This window comes from Epinephelus lanceolatus, chromosome 1 (genome assembly GCF_041903045.1).
Source record: "Epinephelus lanceolatus isolate andai-2023 chromosome 1, ASM4190304v1, whole genome shotgun sequence".
NCBI classification, from domain to species: domain Eukaryota; kingdom Metazoa; phylum Chordata; class Actinopteri; order Perciformes; family Serranidae; genus Epinephelus; species Epinephelus lanceolatus.
Genome location: NC_135734.1, coordinates 25,233,735 through 25,247,135, shown reverse-complemented (window position 1 = coordinate 25,247,135; position 13,401 = coordinate 25,233,735). Strand labels below are relative to the sequence as shown.

At 41.8% G+C, this 13,401-nt stretch overlaps 1 protein-coding gene across 6 annotated transcripts in view; it reads left to right on the top strand.

Moving 5' to 3' along the window:
- The window catches only part of col7a1 (collagen, type VII, alpha 1), a 90,710-nt gene that overhangs the window by 21,947 nt on the left and 55,362 nt on the right, over positions 1–13,401 (top strand). For 5 of the 6 annotated variants that reach the window (XM_078167991.1, XM_078167983.1, XM_078167985.1 and 2 more), the window contains 27 exons: positions 67–213; positions 1,579–1,701; positions 1,844–2,110; positions 2,339–2,482; positions 2,600–2,731; positions 2,895–3,041; positions 4,126–4,263; positions 4,352–4,501; positions 4,594–4,730; positions 4,843–4,969; positions 5,064–5,207; positions 5,991–6,160; positions 7,039–7,080; positions 7,208–7,234; positions 7,318–7,362; positions 7,494–7,613; positions 7,697–7,768; positions 8,285–8,320; positions 8,407–8,460; positions 8,595–8,666; positions 8,878–8,991; positions 10,814–10,840; positions 10,940–10,993; positions 11,104–11,175; positions 11,258–11,317; positions 11,699–11,734; positions 11,817–11,861. In XM_078167991.1, coding sequence (XP_078024117.1) covers positions 67–213; positions 1,579–1,701; positions 1,844–2,110; positions 2,339–2,482; positions 2,600–2,731; positions 2,895–3,041; positions 4,126–4,263; positions 4,352–4,501; positions 4,594–4,730; positions 4,843–4,969; positions 5,064–5,207; positions 5,991–6,160; positions 7,039–7,080; positions 7,208–7,234; positions 7,318–7,362; positions 7,494–7,613; positions 7,697–7,768; positions 8,285–8,320; positions 8,407–8,460; positions 8,595–8,666; positions 8,878–8,991; positions 10,814–10,840; positions 10,940–10,993; positions 11,104–11,175; positions 11,258–11,317; positions 11,699–11,734; positions 11,817–11,861 — 2,702 coding nt within the window. The remainder of the gene's footprint in view (positions 1–66; positions 214–1,578; positions 1,702–1,843; positions 2,111–2,338; positions 2,483–2,599; positions 2,732–2,894; positions 3,042–4,125; positions 4,264–4,351; positions 4,502–4,593; positions 4,731–4,842; positions 4,970–5,063; positions 5,208–5,990; positions 6,161–7,038; positions 7,081–7,207; positions 7,235–7,317; positions 7,363–7,493; positions 7,614–7,696; positions 7,769–8,284; positions 8,321–8,406; positions 8,461–8,594; positions 8,667–8,877; positions 8,992–10,813; positions 10,841–10,939; positions 10,994–11,103; positions 11,176–11,257; positions 11,318–11,698; positions 11,735–11,816; positions 11,862–13,401) is intronic. The other variant, XM_078167987.1, reaches the window with a different exon arrangement.

Below are 13,401 nucleotides of genomic sequence, written 5' to 3'. Positions count from 1 at the left end.
TTTTGTGCGAAATTATTAATGAAAACATGTTCGTGAAAAGTATCTGTTTGTTTCACGTTATGACAGCAGGAACAGAGGAAATACGGAATATCCCTGGAAACCAGACGACCTTTGACCTCAGAGACTTGTCAGTGGGAGTGTCTTATGGAGTCAGTGTCACAGCGCTGGTTGGAGAAAATGAAGGAGACCCAGTTACTGTCTACATCAAACCAGGTGGGCTGAGCAGTGACACTGTGCTCCGGTGTGCTTTATTCTGTTTTCCTCTTCCTGTAAACCGCTAATCCCAGATAGCAGATGACTAAAATTCCCATCTAATTTTGAATGTAAATGATCCTCTGCTGTATTCATTTAACTGTTTCCAAACTTAATTAGCTCTTTCTTTTGTTTTGCCATTTGACAATAACTTGACTGTTCTATAGGAGTGTTTACATGGACCATGATATTCCACTAATAATCAGAATAATATCCCAGTCAGAATAAAAGTACCTCATGTATCCACCTCAGTTGGAGGAGACTGACTCAATGGGAAGGAATTTTCAGTCTCGTTGAGACGGGTGGTGTAAACCTTTGATAATCTGTTTTAAAAAGAAAATATTAGCACCCAATAACCATGTCAATGCTGATCTGATGTTCTTTCTGCAGATGTTCACCAAACATGGTGATAACATTTGTTGACGCAGCTGGACGCGCTGCACACGACATGCCAACAGCTGTTTCAATATGAGCCGGCTGATTTTGTCAGAAAATTGTTCATAATTTAAAAACATATTTAAAGCACTGCTTGTGCCACATTCATATGTGAGTGCTCTGATTAATAAATGGATTGCTTGATTTTAAACAGTAGCCTTATGTGAGCTTGTTATTCTATTGCTGTCAGTTGCAGTAGTCTGCATATGAGACGTTTAGAGAACATCTGTAAATTATAACATTGACTGATAATCTGCATGTGAGGTGTTTGGGAACGTCTGTATGTCACTGTAACCTAGGTTACTCTTACTTTAAGGGTGGAACCATGTCTTTCTCTACGCTTTATGTATTGAATGAATTGAATTTTCTCATTAAGGTTGGAAATAGAAAAACTTCTTGTTCTGTTAAATTTCTGACAGATTAGACGCTGCACAACAGGTTGAACCATTGTGCTTAAATCAGAAATAATCTATTCTGATTAAATGTTTTGGTGCATGTAAACACATCTTATTGGATCACCTTATTTAGCATCTATCTAAACAGTTCAGTTGGAATCTCAGGACGATTCGAACTGGACTGAAGAAATATTGTCCAGTGTTCCAGAGAGCTGTTGTAAGCAACGTCTCTCATTTATCTTGTACTATCAACACCACTCTTGACAGATACTGTTTAGTACTATAGTATGTATACCTGGTGTATCTAGATATAGGCAGTTACCCAACATACAGTACGTGTCTACATATTTGTTAATATCTTAGTTGGAATTTGTAGCGTACAAACTTTTCTCTGTGTACCTGTAGTTTCTCTTAAAGTGAAATACTCAGGTTTGAATTCTTGCAAAGATTTACATTGAATTTTGCCACATGAGTCCCTGTATGTCCTTCATTCCAGAGCAAGGTCCTGGCAGAGTGACGAACCTCAGAGTGACAAACGCAAACAGTCGGAGAATTCGAATTGCCTGGGCAGGTGTTACTGGGTCGACAGGTTACAGGGTTACTTGGAGACAAGGCAACAGTAAGTGTTCTGTCTTGTCATGTTTGGGAGTTTATCCTTTTGAACCCTGTATTTGAAGCTGGCTTTGAAGTTTTATATCTTAACTTAATATTCTTCTGTTTTTTTTTAATCGCCTGATTTGACATCATGTTGTGCCTTGCAGATCCAGAGCAGTCTCGTCTTCTGGGGGCGGAGGCTACATCCTTCACCATAGACGGCCTGCAGCCAGATGAGGCGATAGTAATTGGTGTTGCATCTGTGGTTGATCAACGCGTTGGAGAGGTGGTCACGCTGTCCAGTCGGACTAATCCCCACGGTGGATCAGTGTCTGGCCTTCGCATCGTTGACGTCACATCTCAGAAGATACGCATTGCATGGTCACCTTCCACTAGGGCAACTGGCTATAAGATCACTTGGCGTCGTGAAGATGGTAAGCAATGATTAGAACTAATTATTTTACTAATACTAATACTAATTATTTTAAACACACAAGATACATCCATCGACTGACAACAGGGTAATATAAAGAGTAATGACAGCTTGGTGTTTAGATGTGGGTAGCGATCTGGCTGTCAGTCTCTTCTATCCTCATCTGTCTAGTTGGTGAAAGACACAAATTTCTACATTTCCATCTCTTTGCCATGTTTTGCTGGTGAAGGAGTTGAAACAACGCGTAATGTGGCTGCCAACGTCAATTCCTTCACCATTGATGGACTACAGTCAGATTACGCCTACGCTGTGTTAGTTTCTTCACTTATTGGCTCTCGAGAAGGAAGTCCTACCACTCTGAACATCAGGACAGGTACCACACTGAGTTTTGTCAAATACACAATGTTGCTGTTGTCCAGAGAAACTTGGCTATAAGAGGGTTAATATAAAATAAAATAACTTACTTATTGTTTCCTGTTCCAACCTTCAGAGTCAGATCAGACTGTGGTAGGGACTGTGACGTCACTGCAAGTCCAGGAGGCCCGTGGAGAGGTTGTCCGAGTCACTTGGGTTGGTGTCCAAGGAGCAACAGCGTATCGGGTGTCTTGGAGGAGAACAGACGGTACATCTTTTGTTGTTCCATTTCACTTTAGTGATGAAATCTTTTCATACAGGTCTCACATCTCAGTGTCATAACAAAAGCATCATTTTAACCCTTAAAATATGCATGTCAAGTTAAAGTTTGACTGTACACTACTCACTACTGCGATTGTGTGCCGCTGCAGGTGGTGAAGAGAGGAGTCAGGTGGTGGGCGGAGATGTGACAGCAGTGGATTTGGAGCAGTTGGATCCCGGAGCTCAGTATGAGGTGCAGGTCATGGCTTTAGTTCAAAACAGAGAGGGATCCCCTGTGTCTGTCAGAGTCACTACACGTGAGTCCCGTCTTTCCATATTCAGTTATTATTTCAAGGTTCCTGAAAAGATTTAATAATCCTCAAAAGGAGAAAGCAGCCTTAAAAGCCTTCTTAAAGGAACACTTAAGCCCCCAAAGTAACATTTGTTTATCAATTACTCACTAGTGTTAACATTGAATTTTTGGAGAAAACTTTTCTTGCATGCCCTGAGTGAACAAAAAATCAAAAAATGGGGAAAATTCTTAAAGTTAAATTCTTTCAGTCTCATTTATCCAGTCTTATGCTCAGTTCTTCCCAAACAGACAGCCCTTTGCGACAGGGTTGTTATTGTATGACTTTGGTGTTGTTGTACAGTTAGTTCAGATTCAACAAAGTTACACAATAACATAAACAAACCAACTGAACAGCTCCCGTATTCATAGTCGATTGGACTCTGGCTTTGACGAGACCAGAGATAAGTCTGACTTTACACTCAATCCCCTGTAGTAAAAGGCTGACTGTTTGGCAAGTACTGAGCATATGATTGGATAGTGAGACTTGGATTATACTGTTTGCAAATGGATCTTTTGTTGTAGTTTTGCTGTTGTTAAAACATAGACCCTTATGGCTTCAGTTCTGTAAGACTTTTCTTGATTTTTTTTTTTTTTTGGATCCTTTGTTTATTAGAGGCAGGCAAGTAAAACAAAGTTTTTTTTAATAAATTCATCATGACATGGCGTGAGTTACTGATAAGCAAATGCTAAATTTGCAAGGTGAAGTGTTCCTTTAAAGGAATGGATGAGTTTAACAGTACCTGACATTTTTGAAAACAATTTTGTTCACAAATGCTGAAATTAGGAAAATATAACATACTTCATATTGCATTGTTGGCCTCAATAATATCTTGTATATCAAGACTTACCCTGAAACATGCCAGTATTAAGTCACAAAGTAAAACCTTGAAAGTCACTGAGAGGCCTTTGAACTTCATGTGCAAGTGAATACTTTGTTTCATCCAATAGTTCAGTATTGCACCATGTAAAAATTCTTATATTTCAAGAAAAATATTTGATGAAATGTCAAATGAAATGTTAATGATTCTTCACTGCGTCTGTGTACACAGCTGGTGCCTACACCCCCCCTCCGACAGTAACTGCCACAACTTTACGAGTGGCGGAGATTACCCGGGATTCTGTGCGGCTTGGCTGGACTCCACTACCAGGTGCCACAGGATATATTCTGCGCTGGAGAGACGAGACAGGTGAGATATGTTGTGTGTTTTTAATTTTGTTGAAACTTTTATACGCCTGCTCTTCAGTCCTATCATTTTAACCATGCACATTTCTCAGATACTGGTATAGGCTTGTCTGTTACGCTCCCTGCTGCGTCCAGCTCTTACCAGGTGACTGGGCTGCGTTTGGGTCGTCGTTATCACTTCACCATTCAGCCCACTTTTGTCAGTGGATTGGGAACAGAGACCTCTGTAGATGAGCACACTGGTAACACACTGACACATGGCTTTTCATATACTCATACCCATACCCTTAAACATCTTTTGGTACCATACTTACCCCACAAACTCTGTCTGCAGTGTGTGTGGGCGGGCGTTTGGACGTGGTGTTTGTGGTGCCAGCATCGACCGATCGGATTAGATTTGCAAGACCTCTGCGTGAACTCCTCACAAGTGCAGCACGGTCGCTCAACAGTATCGGACCCCGTGACTCACAGGCACTGAACTTGATGAATAAGTCTCAAGTAGAGAAATGCAACCTGAATCTGCTGCTATCGTCCTTTTTAGTCGTCTACTGACAACATTTTCATTATTTTCTACCTGTTTCAGATGGGAGTTGTTGTATACGGTTACAGACCCAAAATATGGTTCCTGCTTAATCGCCATGGCAGGTCTGACACACTTCTTCAAGAAATCCAGTCCACCCCCTTTGATGAAAGCCCCGGGAATAACATTGGTCAGTTTCTTCTCACTGATACATGTCATTTTTTGAACTTAGTGCTCGGTAAGTGTGTGTTAGGAGTTGTGACATTGTCTGTCTCCCTCTGCAGGTGAGGCGGTGAGATACACCAGGCAGTATCTTCTGACCCCCTCAGCGGGACGGAGACCAAGGGTCCCCGGTGCTGTCATCATCATTGCTGACAAAAAATCAGCTGACAACCTGACTTTGGCAGCCAGCAGTCTCAAGGCTTCAGGTGTGCTGGAGCAGACAAACAAGCAGTCGCAATGCAGTCGCCTGTAGGATGACACTTAGGGTTTGAGCTGTAACCTGGTTGGATGTAACTACCTGCAGCCACCAGATGAATAGTGGTTTCATCCTGACAATTTGTTACAAGATTTGATCCACAAAAGTGTATTTAAATTGATTTACTTTCCTTAAACCTGTTAAGTCACTGTGACAGATGCCCCAATCTGTAACTTAAAGGGACAGTTCACCCCAAAAATAAGAATGCATATTTCTCCTCTTACCTGTAGTGCTGTTCATCAGTCTAGATTGTTTTGTTGTGAGTTGCAGAGTGTTGGCGATATCGGCCGTAGAGAAATCTGCCTCTTCTCCAATATAATGGCACTCTGCTTGTGCTTAAAATTTCTACTGAACTACACCTATCGATCATATTGCCACACAGAAGGAAGCGTGCATCTACTGCTAGCTCATCTAGCACCTCTGAGCTAGCTAATGTTATAGCTCAGCCGAGGAGGACGCCATTGATGTTCATCTTGCGCTGTCACAAGCTTGAGCCTCTCATTGATAAGTAGATGCATGCTTCAACTCTGCAACACTCTGTAACTCACACCAAAACAATCTAGATGGATAAATAGCGTCCCAGGAGAGAGGAAATGGATGTATTTTTGATTTTGGGGTGAACTGTCTCTTTAAACAAGCTGAAAAACATAAAAAAAATGTCATATGCTTGTATGCCTCTGTTCCATTAGACACATCTGTTGCTGTGTGTCCGTGTGTGTGTGTTTTCTGTCAGGTGTGACAGTGTTAGCAGTGGGTATAGACCAGGCGGATACCGAGGAGCTGCGTCGGGCAGTGACGGATGGCAGCACCCAAAACATCCTGTATGCTCGTGATGCAGCACAGTTGGACTCTGCACATACCGGTCTGGCAGACTTGCTCTGTGGTATCGCCAGAATACCAGACGTAAGAAGAAACCTGGAAAAAAAGCATGTTTTGTTTATAGTTTTGTTTTCAAGCTTGCCGTGATCTGTGTACAGCTGACACAGTAGTGACCAAGAGTAAAACAACACATTTTCCCATTGTTGTGATTTTACAATACTATGACTCTCACTCTCAAATGTTGTTTATGGTATTTTGTGGCTTTTTTTTAATGGAAATAGCATGGGATGTAAGTTCTGTAGTAAAGGAGGAGATAATACTGAAAATTCTCTTTCATCTGAGTAGGGATAGACCGATATGGATTTTTTAGGGCCGATGCCGATACCGATTTTCACCCTTAGCCGATGACCGATTATGGACTGCCGATTTTCTTGAGCCGATATTTGGGGCCGATACTGCTTTTGCTCCCTCAATTTACATCAAAAAAATGACACAATGATAACAAATATTACAGGTCTCAAGTTTAAAATAAGAAACATTTATTGAACAGTAAAAAATACTAAAACAAGATGGAAAGTTGGGGTAGAACAGGTAGAATATTATTATTATTATTATTATTATTATACATTCAAATAAAAAAAAGAGTTCAGTGCTCTTAAATCTTCCAGTAATGTCTTTATAAAATAAACAAATATTTAAGCTGAAGCATAAATAAAACAACAACTACTATACACAGTAGGATTCGCTGCATGTGCTCTGCAGGGTCTTCCGGCAACACAGAGCTGCCCGTGGATGCCTGTCTGTAAATCATGCCAGGGAAAAATAAATCCGCGAACCCACATGCGTATCGGCCGATGCAGATACAAGTAAAAAACTCAAATATCGGCCTGATATATCGTCCAGCCGATGTATCGGTCTATCCTTACATCTGAGTCTAATGTTACTGTCCTCTTTTTGTTTAGGTAGGTCCAGGTCCAGAGGCGTGTCCCGCTCAGTGCCCTCGGGTAAGTCCTCTAACTCCACTTTCATGCTGTATTGAAACCTTTAAACCTATGATAGTAACGACGTGCCAGAAACATCCTTTAAGTTATACTGCATGATTTGTAGTTTACTCTTTTCACTTTCTTTTAGGGTGAGAGGGGAGAACGTGGAGAGAAGGTACAGTGCAGAAAGTTACTACCTTTTTTTCCCCGCTGTCCTTGTAATTTGTATTTTCAGCTGTTTTTTGTTTGACCCCACAGGGTGAGAGAGGCAGAGATGGTTCAGATGGACGCAAAGGAGAGCCTGTGAGTCATTCATGAACACTGACCTATTGACAGCAATGTACGGATTTAAGTTATGCATCATACATACTAATGTGCTGTTCATGTGTGTGTGTGTGTGTGTGTGTGTGTGTGTGTGTGTGTGTGTGATATAGGGTCGTGATGGTCTGCCTGGGAGGGAAGGCCCCAGAGGACCTGAAGGACGCCCAGGTCCACCAGGCCAGACTATCCCTATTGAGCGCCCAGGGGGGGTGAAAGGAGAAAAGGGGGAGAGAGTGAGTTCAGCCGAAGCCACGCCAAAACTATAAAAGCGTCCCTCATGAGGACTGAAATAAAAGGCAGTTTGTTTTATGTTCAGGGTTTTCCTGGCATTGATGGAAGTCCAGGGTTGCCGGGACGACCAGGTTCCCCTGGAAATGCAGGGGTCCCGGTGAGTAGAGGGACCACAGACAACGATGAATAAGGACAATGTGTATTCACTTCCTCCCACTGTACAAAAATGAAGCCAAAATATCCCAGATAGAGGCACTGCCATCTTGAGCTGGTGATGTCATCTGGAGTCAGAGTCTGTGTAGTAGTGATCTCTGGCGGTGTCGAGTTCCCACCCATACACCTGTCCGACCCGATCACGAGTGAAACACAGCGGTCAATCATGATGTCACACCCCCTTTCTATAGCATCAAATAATTAATCAAACCCAAACTTAATATGAAAACGAACATCTGGTCCCATCTGGTCACATGGAGGGGACAGGGTTCATGACCATAACTGCAGCCAGCCACCAGGGGTGATCAAGATGTTTTGGCTTCACTTTTGGGGAGCTCCCATGCAGTCCCTCTTCATATACAGTCTGTGAAAGGGACTAGAGCCCATGGACACAGTGGATGTGTTGATGTTGTCATATTAGCACAGAGGTAATAAAATGATGTTGTGTTTGTGTCTTCAGGGTCCACAGGGCCTGCCCGGTATCAGGGGAGATCCAGTGAGTAACTCTTGTTCTCCTGAGTTGTTAGGTGGATATTTGAATATGAGGTACAGTGCCTACTAACTGTTGTTTTATTGTATTAGGGTGAATCAGGTGTGCCAGGGGCACAAGGACCAAAGGGCAGTCAAGGTGAAAGGGTGAGCTGAGTGACCATTTCTAACCTTTTTCCTAACCGACATTACACGTGTTTGTATTTTTTTTTTGTGCCAGTTTGAACAAAGCAATGTGTGAAGTGTGTCCGTCTGTTCACACTGCTCTGCTGATGCTTCAGGGTGAACCGGGCTCTGTATCAGGAGGGGGTCTTCCGGGGAGGAAAGGAGAGCCAGGCCTCCCGGGAATACCAGTAAGAAACAAGCTGTGACTTTGACCACAATCTTAAACTTGCTCTGTGTGACCACATTTATCCTCAACGGGCGTTACTTAAACAAACCCTCCACACTCTCATCTGTAATGTGATGTCCAGCTGCAGTAGAAAGGTCGGGTGTAGCTGTCTAGATTTTTGGATGGAAAAAGTGATTTCTGTTTACCAACCAGTGTTTGTGTTCCATACTAAGGGTACTCCAGGTCGGCCAGGCAGCGATGGGGCCAAAGGTGCCTCTGGGGTTCCAGGGATATCTGGTCAGGATGGCCGCCCAGGTATTCCAGGAACACCAGGACTCTCCATCAAGGTTAGTCTCCCTTTCTGCTTCTCTGCGTTTCCCCCAGTAGACAGTAACTTCAGTGTACTATGAGCTCTTAAAGGATTAAACTTGTTTTTCTTGCTCACCTCCACAGTGAATGAAGGCTCCAAAAACAGATAGAATTCTTGATGAACTAAAGTCATAGGTCATTTAAAACAGCAAAACTGTATTGAACATGTGAGCTGCTTATCTGCCTGTTATTGTGTGACTCTGGTAAAGCCAGATTAACCCTTTAAAACACCAAAGTCACACACTAACACAAACTACCAATTGAGGCAGTGGTAGACCAGAAGCTCAGGTGTTCAGCTCAGTTTTGAATAAGAAGGGTTTTTAGTAAAGAGCATATGACTGGATAAATGAGACATGGATTATACTGTACAAGTTTTGATATAGTTTTGATATGGTTATATGCGGACCCCTATGACTTCAATTTATGGGGAATTTTATCCGATTTTGGATTCTTTGTTCACCAGAGGCATGCAAGAAAAATGTTTTCTTCTAACCTAAATGTGGGCCTGTAACAGAGAGCACTCAATCAAGTTCACCCACCCTCTGATGTTGCACAAATCAGAACTCGCAATCAAAACACAAGCTGTCTTTAAAACTGCCATTAGCATCTTTCTGTCCTTTTAAAGCTGGACTTACCAATGTTCAGTCATTTGCTGCTGTCATCCTTTCTGTACTTTTGGGTTGACATAGGGACCAGCTGTGTTGGTAAACATGAGTGTGTTCAGTTCACTACTGTAATGATACATAATCGAAACAGAATTTCAAATTATTTGCTATACAAACTTGCTTTGGCATCTTAAAAAGTTGGGCTGTTTTGCTGACCTGCTTCCAGACATGACATTTACAAGAATGCTTTTTATAGACATTGAAATTCTGTTGTTGTTTTCATTCAGCCAATAAAAAATTGTCATCTGTCACCTTTAATTTTGTTATGTTAATTATGTTATCAATTCCACCCTATTCACATTATTTTAATAACAGATGCAGTTGTGAAATGTTTTATTTAAACCTGTTTCCTTGATGGATTCTCTTATTTAGATTTCCACATACTATAAAAAACTTTCCTCAGTTTTCTTGAGGCATTTTAGAGACCTCAGTGAATTCTCAGTGGAGTTCTTTGGCTCAAAGCACTGCTCCAAGATGAAACTGCTGTTGTCAGACTCGTGCACATGGTGGTAGCATTGAGCCACGTAGTATTTCTTCAGTGGCGGCACAAGCTTTGCTTATGTGCCAGGAAGGGTGAGATTTTAGAGGTATTTATATTATATGATTTTATTTTATAGCTCAGGGTTTTGATGGCAATCTCAAGGATATTTCTCCTTGCAAATTTGAGAACTGCACACAAACTTCACCCTTTCTATACTTTCCAAAACCCATTTTTCATATTTGATAGTTGAGACAGATGGAATTTGTAGTGCATATCTGGAAAATCATATGAGTTACACTGCTTAAACTTTTAGTCTTGTATTGATTGTTAAACTCTGTAAACTAGCACTACATTAAAACAACAGTTTTTAATTTCTCAGTAATGAAAACACTGGTTTTCTGTGGACCAGAAAGAATGACCAGTTACTCCTTTTATGTCAATAGTTTAGTTTTTGTCCTAGTGCTGTGTTGTCATCAGATGGCCATAATGTTAAGATACTATAAGGAGTAGCAGAGAGATGGGATGTTTGGGCATAAACCTGTTATTAAGAGTGTCTATGCATGAAGCTATAAAGCACATCAGTGTCCTGGGTTATCGCACGAGAATGTTTCCCAACAACAGTGTTCAGCATCCTCTCTGTCTCTCTTTCTGCAGGGAGAAAAGGGCAGCCCAGGAGACAGGGTGAGTCACACCATCACCAGCTTGCCCTCTCACAGCAGAAATATCTCACGGAGCACGCGAACATAATGATTCTCAGCTTTTATCTCTCTTTGCTGACAGGGACCTCCAGGAGTAGGCAGCGGGGTGGCCGTGAAGGGTGACAAGGGCTCCCCAGTAAGCGCTGTCAATCACTGCCAATGTGCTGACATGTTTAGTTTGCAGATGAACTCTGTCTGCAAATGAAGGGTGTATTTTGCATTTACTAATTGCATTTTTATTATCAGGGTATTCCAGGACCTCCAGGGGCTATGGGTCCTAGAGGGCTAGCAGGACCACAAGGCAGTAAAGGAGACAAGGTAGCTGCAGACTGATTCAGTTTGTGAGCATGTGAGCATGTTTGTGTGTATCCCAGTGTAAAGGCTTGTGTTTGTTTTTCAGGGTGATGTTGGTGATGGGGCACCTGGACCTCCAGGCAGGCAAGGAGAGCCTGGGGACAGGGTAAGGTGAACACACAGAAATTTCAGATGGCCGATGTCAAATCTGGTTTTTGCACATCATATAAATACAGTAAATACTAGAAGGCACTGACAGAACATACCTCTGCTGCGCCTGTGCAATCCTAAAACCTAAAAAAAGTCAGGCAGAGAAAAAATAATTATTCTTCTGTTACTCACAATTTAGGAAGTGTGAGCAAAGGTATAAGGTGCTTTACAAATAACCACACAGTGGCGCTATCACATTTAAAAGTACTTCTACTCAAGTCTCTCTTGCTACTTCCTGCAAACTAACAGACAAACACACACATAAACAGGATTTAAACATCATCTCTTTGTTGGAACTAATATATTTATGATTAATCATTTTGCTCTTGTCTTTCAGGGTGCCCGTGGGCCTCCAGGAGAAATTGGTAGCAAGGTAAGATAAAGGTGAGGAAAATCACTTCCTTTGTAAGCTGTTAATGGAGGAATGATCTCTGTCACTCTCTCTGTTCTGATAGGGTGACCGAGGACAGCCAGGTGAGCCTGGATCGCAGGGAGACAGGGTGAGTCACGTGATCAGAGTCAAGTATGTGCACGTCTGTGTTTGTATGACTGTGAGAGTCTGTGTGGTGCAAGTGTGGGTTTTTAATCAACTAAATTACTGTGGTCTATATTCACAGATATGGCACCAGGTTTAGTACATTTTACCACGAGGAAGAGCACATGAAATTCAACAAAGTCAAAAGGTCACAGTGGGATGATAATATTAACAATCTTTCTAGGCCAGACATGTGTCTCATGAAGTTCACGAAGGTCTGAAAAGTTCAAGTTAAGAAGTGTTACTTAGAACAGGGTGGGGACACAGCAGGTGGTCGTTTTCCTGCAATCCAATAAAAGATATGCTGCAAAGAGCTTGTTTATACCTGCATTTTAAGGCAGCTTTAATGTCAATTCCAAGGTCTTTTTTTTTTTTTTTTTTTTTTGGATGAGATGTACGTCTGATCTGTCTGTGAGGGATGAGCCTGTGCAAGTTCAGAGGCTTTTCAATGCTGGCAGCAAACCATCCCAAGTAACTGTAGCAAATGTACAGTATGATCACTTTAAAAGTTACATTGTGTGCTCAAGCAGGGGTGTAAATATAGACAGTGCTGGCAGTGCAGTTGCACTGGGGCCCATGGGATAGGGTGGCCCATAGAGACAGTGGTTGGAGGGCCTGCTCTCTCTAGAGCAGAGAATGGGCCATTACGAGTGCCTCAACTTGCCACCTCAAACATACGCCTGTGTTCAAAGAAGAGTACGTTAAAATACTAATGCTGTTATCTGCTATATATGCCCTCAATAAGGCAAACCCATCTCTGTCAATATGTCTTTTTTCATTTGTAAAATAGGCAGTAAAGTTAGTCACAAAATTATATATTAATTTTACATAAACAATATAAACTATGAATGAACTTTTTTTTTTTAAATCCACTTAATCATTTCTTAATGTTTTTATTTGGTACTTTTGTCATTTTCAGTGATGATTGGTAATATGTGTTGATGTTGTCTAACATGAAGTCTGTATTTGATCATGTGTTGATACTATAAAATATACGGTAGCTGTTTCGAAGCAAAATCTGGCATGAGGGCCCGACATAATTATGTGCACTGGGGCCCATCCCAACTACCATACGCCCCTGGCACCAAGATCAGTCACCCTTTTCGATAAGATGCAGGTTTTATCGAGTAAGGCTGGACTCAGACTACAGGAGTTTTGGGCAGATTTATCCCCAGTTCACCTTTTCCAGCAAATGGAGTAGAAATCAGTCTGGGACCTTTGTTGGTACCAATTTTCAGCCCCGATTATCTGTTAATGTGAGAGGTTTAAGGTTCCAATCGTAAACTTCCCAAACTGCTCGCAGGTTAATCAGTGCCGCCCCGATAATTTCAAACATGTTTGATATTTAGGATTTAAAATCTGGGTGATTACACCTGTACAGAGCAGCTGATTGTGTTGCTAATCAATGGTAATCATTCCAGCTCTTGAGACCAATGTTAGCTAATACTACTGTTGATAGATATTAAAACTGACAGTTAAAATCTCACCTCCAGCTCTCACTGAAG